The sequence below is a fragment of the Lonchura striata genome, chromosome 4 (assembly GCF_046129695.1).
Source record: "Lonchura striata isolate bLonStr1 chromosome 4, bLonStr1.mat, whole genome shotgun sequence".
In the NCBI taxonomy this organism is placed as follows: Eukaryota; Metazoa; Chordata; class Aves; order Passeriformes; family Estrildidae; genus Lonchura; species Lonchura striata.
The window spans coordinates 48,053,859-48,060,149 of record NC_134606.1 but is presented as its reverse complement, the minus strand read 5'-3'; the positions used below and the strand labels follow the sequence as shown (position 1 = coordinate 48,060,149).

General features: G+C 46.9%; 1 protein-coding gene across 2 annotated transcripts in view; it reads left to right on the top strand.

Annotated features, from left to right (window-relative positions):
• Positions 1-287: 287 nt before the first annotated feature.
• Positions 288-6,291, top strand: part of TET2 (tet methylcytosine dioxygenase 2) — a 71,185-nt gene continuing 65,181 nt past the window's right edge. For both annotated transcript variants that reach the window (XM_021531460.3, XM_021531459.3), the window contains exon 1: positions 288-423. In XM_021531460.3, coding sequence (XP_021387135.2) covers positions 394-423 — 30 coding nt within the window. In that variant the 5' untranslated portion in view covers positions 288-393. The remainder of the gene's footprint in view (positions 424-6,291) is intronic.

The following is a 6,291-nucleotide window of genomic DNA, read 5'->3' as shown; positions in this document are numbered from 1 at the left end:
CGGCGGGGGCTGGCGCTGGAGGGCGGCACCCTCCGCCCCGCCGCGTCCCGCGAACCCACCGGCGAAAGCAGAAAAGGCGGAGGGGTGCAAGAAGGCGGGGGTGGGAATCCCCAAAAGGCCAGAAGAGCGTCAGCAGCCGGGAAAAAAGCCCCGCGCGGTCGGGGACGGGGACGGCGCCGGTGACGGTGCTGGGGGCGCCCCCGCGCCGCGCGCTGGGGGGGACCGGGGGGAGCCGCGCCGCGCGCGCGGGGCGGTGCGCGGGGCGGGCACCGACGTCAGGGCGCCGCGCGCATATTGATGCGGGGGCCCGGCCGCGCTCGCCAAGGAGCAGAAGGAAGCAAGATGGCGGCGCTGTAGGAGCGGGGAGCGCGGCGCCCGGGCTGTGCGTGCTGGATGTCGGCGAGGCTGAGGGACGCGGCAGAGGTCAGAGCGGAATCCCCGCGCCGGCCGCCTTCCCCGCCCGGCACCGCCGGGAGGTGCCGCGGGGCAGCGCCGCGCCGCGCCGCCGGGGGTCGGCGAGGAGGGGGCGCCGCCGTGGGTCCCCAACATGGCTGATTGACAGAGGCTGCGGGGGCGCCGCCGCCCCCTCCCCGCGGGGCCGGACCCGGGCTTCGCCTCGCCGCCCCTCCCCGCGCCTTTGTCTGCGGACGGGGCACGGCGGCCGGAGGCGCCCCGGCTTTGTGCCGCTCCCCGGCCCCGGGCGGACACAAAGGCGGGCGCAGCCCGGGGAGAGAGGCGGGGGGCTGGCGGGGCCTGGGGAGGGCACCGGCGTGGCGAGCGGACCGCGCTGCCGGGGGGCTCGGGAGGGAGAAGTGCGTGCGGGCGAGGCGGGGGCTCGGAGCGGGGCCTCGCGTTTTCCGTGCACTGATCCACACGCGTGTTTCGCCCGCGTTGCTAAACCCCGCCGTCGGGGCACAATGTGGCCACGGGAGGAAAAGGAGGATCACTTTCCCGAGAGTGCTCCCCTAAAATAACGCTTTCGGCGAGGTCAGGCTCGTTCCCCGCCAGATGACAGACAAGAGCAACAACCTCGCCGCGCCCGAGTCGGACGCGCGGCAGTGTGCGCTCGCTCGCTCGCTCGCTCGCATCGCGGCGTTTATCGGCGCTAAATCACCCTCTTAGACACCAACACTGATTCTCTTGCCCAGAGTTAAAAGGGGGCTTTTCGGCTCGAGGTCTGAGTGTTGGAAATTCAGCAGACTCTTTTCTGCTAAGTAATTTTCCTTTTCGGAGTGAGGTGAAGGGAAAAGTGATGTGGTCTAGCGTGCTTTCACCGAAACGCTGCAGCTAAAGATCTCATCACAAGATTTGCTTTCCATGATGAGCAGCATGCCAATGTGCAGGCTTTGAGCAGTGATCGGCAGCTCTGAATATATGTTCAGCATAATTTTCTTTTCTTCTTCTTCTTTTCAATGTGAAGTCTAAGAGTTTCAGAGATGAGCAGATAACACTGTCCCTAGTGAAAGCAGGTCAGTGGGTGTTGTTTGTCGGCTAATGAGGCCGTCCTATTCGCGTGTTAATGGCAGGTTGACTTACTGCAGCAGGGGGTGAGTGCAGTCACACATTCACTTGTGTATCTGCATGTGTATTCCACTATAGCACTTCGGAGGTTGTAAAGTGCAAAACGGGACGTGGTTGCCGAAGATACTCAACAAGGAGATGTCAGTGGTCAATAGTTCTGTCTAAACTCGAGTTACAGCGGGATCTGACGGCTGCTGTTAACTCTCTGAAACAATGTACCCATCTTGGATTTTATCCCGCAGAAAACCACCATTTGGAACCAATGAAAAAAAAAAAAAATCTCTGTTGGGCAGTATTTTGTCTCTCTCATGGAAAGCTTAGAATGAGCCCTGCCAGTTAAGTCAGGAAACATTTAAATCCAGAAGCCAGGGTGAGGGGAGGAGGGAAAAAAGGGAATGCAAAGCTGTGGAAAACAACAGTGTTTTGGTAGTGGCACTAAACTGCTGTTAATGTGACGTGAAAACTCAAAAGTTATCTTTCAGTGGAAAGCGTTTTTACATTTTGGGAAGTGGCATAAAAAAAACTCTTTGTGAATGCATACAGGGAACCTCAGAAAGTGGTTTTGTATTGCCCATTCCGAACAAATCTTCAAAAGAAAACAAGGCTGAACAGGAGACACTGAGGCACCAGAATCTACAGAGCTATCACTGTTGGTAGTAAGGTTTTTATGAGAACTTTGGCATTGTGGTGATTCATTGTGGTGGCTTTTAGCCAGGAAAACTGGTATTGTTTTTATATAGTGCACATGGTCTTAGACTTTGGCATGTCAGCATTGTTTAAAGAACAAGAAACGTGCGCTTGTTGTGGAGTTATTGAGTTACTATGATGGACAGATTTCTGAGGTCTCTTGTTGGAACCAGTGCTGCACTGGGTAGCAGAAATACAAGGTTGTAAATGTTTTGGCTTTTGCATGCAGAATTGGGAGAACCTGTAGTTGCAGCTGAAATGGACATTTCAGCTGCCAGAGTTGGACGGGACTGTTCCTTCTTGCCCAAGCACTTCAGATGCTGCTGGTCTGTGTCTTCCACAGTGTTCTCTTAAATATTAACAAAAGCCAGACAGCCCTAAAGAAAAGGGGGGGTTGGGGGGGGAAACCCCCTAATCATATTTTGGAGCAAATCTGCTACTTGAAAATACATGAAGGTCAGGTTGGATCAATGCTACTGACCCTGGTCAGGTTTACAGGGAGTGCCTCAGTCCTACGTTACTTGCATGGACAGTAGTGTTTTTATCAGTGTGCCTAAGCAGTGACTTTAAATCCCTTGTTCCATTTAGTTCCAAGTGGAAGATGTATTCTGTGTTTTGACAGAAGCCAAGTAAAGTCCTTTTTAAAAAGCCGACAATTTGTCAAGGTGGAATTCCAGAAGAGCTGTCATATTTGGCTGGTCACAGGGAGTGACCCCTCTACCTCTCTCACCGGGCTGCTGCACAGTAGTTCTAGACATGCTGCTCATGGTAGCAGCATCTGTAAGCTAGCTTCACAACTGGAGCTTGAAAGTGGTAGAACAAAGTTGCCAAGTTTCAAGTAGAGTCAGTGGTTATCTTGGAAACTGCACTGGAGAACACAACCACAAATTATTTTGGCAAATAATATACAGTATTTATTTAGTCCAGCTTTCTGATTGCTGTTAAGGCAGTCAGCCAGCAGCATTAAGTGTTGTGACATCATTTTGAAAGGCAATGTGCTGGTTCTGAAATGGAGTGGGATGTACTATGATTCATTATTTAAAAAAAAAAAAAAGCTGTACTCTGACAGAGATAAAGCATATGACTGCATCATGGCTGAAAGCCAAAAAGAGAATTGTATGAATCAATCACACTTGCAGCATTATTCCCATCCCTTACTTCATAAGGCAGTGAGTACCATCTTACTCATTTAGTGACATTCTGCAGCAGAAATATGTTTTTGAACACTGAACAAGTAACTACTAACAAGTTGCCATAGTTCCAGTTGCTACTTTATCATCACTGCTTGCATGTTCAATTTGCATACCTCGTCCCAATAATCCTAGATAATAAAACTGTACAAATGGAAAGTACCGTGAGTAATCCTCTCAGTCACCCATTGAAAAGAAATCACTTCTGCTTACCTCAGGGTAGATAAGTTTGCTTTAAAAAAAATCTATGTGTGTGTGTGTGTATATATATATATATATGTATGTATATGGAAAATCACCCATTTTGCCAAGGAACTGTTCAGTGGGTGGATGCAGAGATGATGGGGTTGAGGAACAAAATTCTGAACTTCCAGCATCAGTTGGACTAATTCCAAAGAGAACTGATGTTTTTTGGGTCAGATGACTGACCCAAAAATGTTGTTTGGATTAAAATACTGGGAATGTGCCTTGCATTACATGGCAGGGAGAAAAAAGGTAGAGAAAAACAAGGTCTGAGAAATAGAAAGAACAGCTAACTAATCTTACTCGTGTATCTCACATTGTTTTTAAAATGAAGGAAAAAACATGTCCTAACTTATAGGTGGATCAGAAAGTTTTCTACTTGTTTTTCACAGTAAAGAATTTTAAATCTGAGGTCACTTTAAAGACAATTGCCATGCTTTGAAAAACACTTAAATAAAAGGCATAAAGATTTAGATTCCTCTCTGTCTTTTCAAGCAGGCTTGTTCATCTCTGTAAAACACCTTCCAGAATGCTGAATCATCTTAGTAACCTGAACAAAATTGAACTGTCTTTAAAAAGCTAAGTTTTCTGTGGAGGTGGGGATTCCAAGTTGGAGTGTTGTTGCCTTGTAGTATACATATGGCAAGAAATCCCAGAAGGATTACTCTTACAGACAAATAAAGGCTTGCAGTATTTGACCTAATTCTTCGTGTGTGTTTTTTTCCTCTTACTAAAACAAAAATAAAACGTTAAATACAGGAGACATTTCTGTTGCAGTGTGGAAAGGAATAGGCTTGTTCTATGCTCAACTTCAGCAAGAAAGGAAAATTCAGCATTTTAAGCCTAATCAAGTACGAAGTTTTGTTAAACCACAACAGACAGTTTTAAAGAAGTGAGAAGGTGAGTGTTTAGATAGCTAAGATAACCAGGAATAGCTCAATAACCAAATATCCCTTGGAAGTGTCTTCCCCAGGTCCAGGGCAGTACCATCCACACTCTGATTAAATACTATGGTGCAATTTAGACAACATGAAATAATCTTCACATGTTCTACAGCATTACCTCTAACCTCAAATATATTCCACATGTTTTCCCAGCATAGGAATATTTGTTTTACCAGGTGTATGCATGGGGGAGGGGAAGTCTCCAAGTTTAAGTTGAATTTTTGCAGCTGTATAAAGGACATCTTCAGCGCTCTACATGAGCTACCCTGTCCTTAAACTCACATTTCAGTGACTGAAATTTAAACAACTCTTCTGCCTAATCTCCTTTCCAATAATGCATCAGCAGTCCAAGTTTGTGTTCCAGTGTCCTGGCGTGAGCTACTCTAAATCACAATGTGTTGGGAAAGGATTTGGCTCCATTGCAGCAAACCCCGGCTTACCAAGTGGGTAGGTTTAGGTCAGGACGATGACTCTCCATGTGGTTGCGTGCACGTGGTTTGAGTGTTTACAAACAGTGTCCCAGCATCCTCGGCAGCTGCCTTGACGCAGCAGTGAGGACAGAGTTCTAGGAATGTCCCTAGTCCTCATGGACAGCGGGGGACAGAAATAAAAAAATGCAGAGTTTTAAGAACTCATATCATAGCTGGGTTTTGGCTGAGCTTTCTGCATCTGTATTGCATTCTAGACTGCGGGATCCTTTGTTGAACGCCGTTGTTTTTTTCCTCTGCTCTTGAGCGCAGTCTGAGCTGTGTTGATGGATTTGTCTGGAACAGACTGACCTGAAGTATGAGATGGGGGTTAAGGGAGTTGTTACAAAGGTTTCAAATTATTTTTGTGCCCCTCCTCCCCTTTTAAAAATGTATAATTAATTCAAGTCCCAAAAGCTTTTATGGCAAAACAGCTCTTTACAATATAAGAATCCCACTGTAAATGGTTATATATTTTTTCCTTAATTAAGCATGATTCACTGCCTGTTAGAATACTAGAACAATTCCCTTTTTAAAGAACAAGAAAGAAATCGTGAATCTAACTTTATGAGTAAAATCAAATAGCTGAAAGTCTTTATTACTTCATGAGACATGTTGACACAAAGAGGCGTTGCCGTTACGAAAGCTTATACCACTGCAAGGCAAGTTTAATTCCATTAGATGTAAGACGCTTGGTGGAATTTTCTGCATTTACTCAACCAAATGAATAATGCCACCAATCTGTTGCTCAAAAAAAAAAAAAAAAAAGGAGGGGGGAGAAGTGGTGTTAATTATTTGGGATACCTTCCAGAGAAAAATTTTGTGATTCTGTGAAAATGCACTGTAGCTGGTCAGAAGCACCCAACTGACAATGTGTTTCATACTCTTATCTGTGGACCTAAACCAAACCTGTCAGGCCAGTTCTGGTCTTCAGAGACACTTGAAGCCTATGACCTGCATGTGCTGTAGGACATTATTATCAGAGGTTCTAACGCTCCGTATCTGGTCCCATGCACAGTTCCCTGACTTTCTTAGGCAGTTTTAGAGGAAGCACTCAGAACCGTGTGCAAAGCGCATTACTTGCTTTACAAAATGAATCCTAAGATCTGTTTTCTCCCCATAGCGAGGAAGCAGTTGGTACAAATGCCTCTTCCAAGTTCTGAGTTTGTCTGGATGAGTCATGGTGTTCACTGCAACAGAGTAGGAAGGCTGATCACAGATCTTGTTATACACACGGCT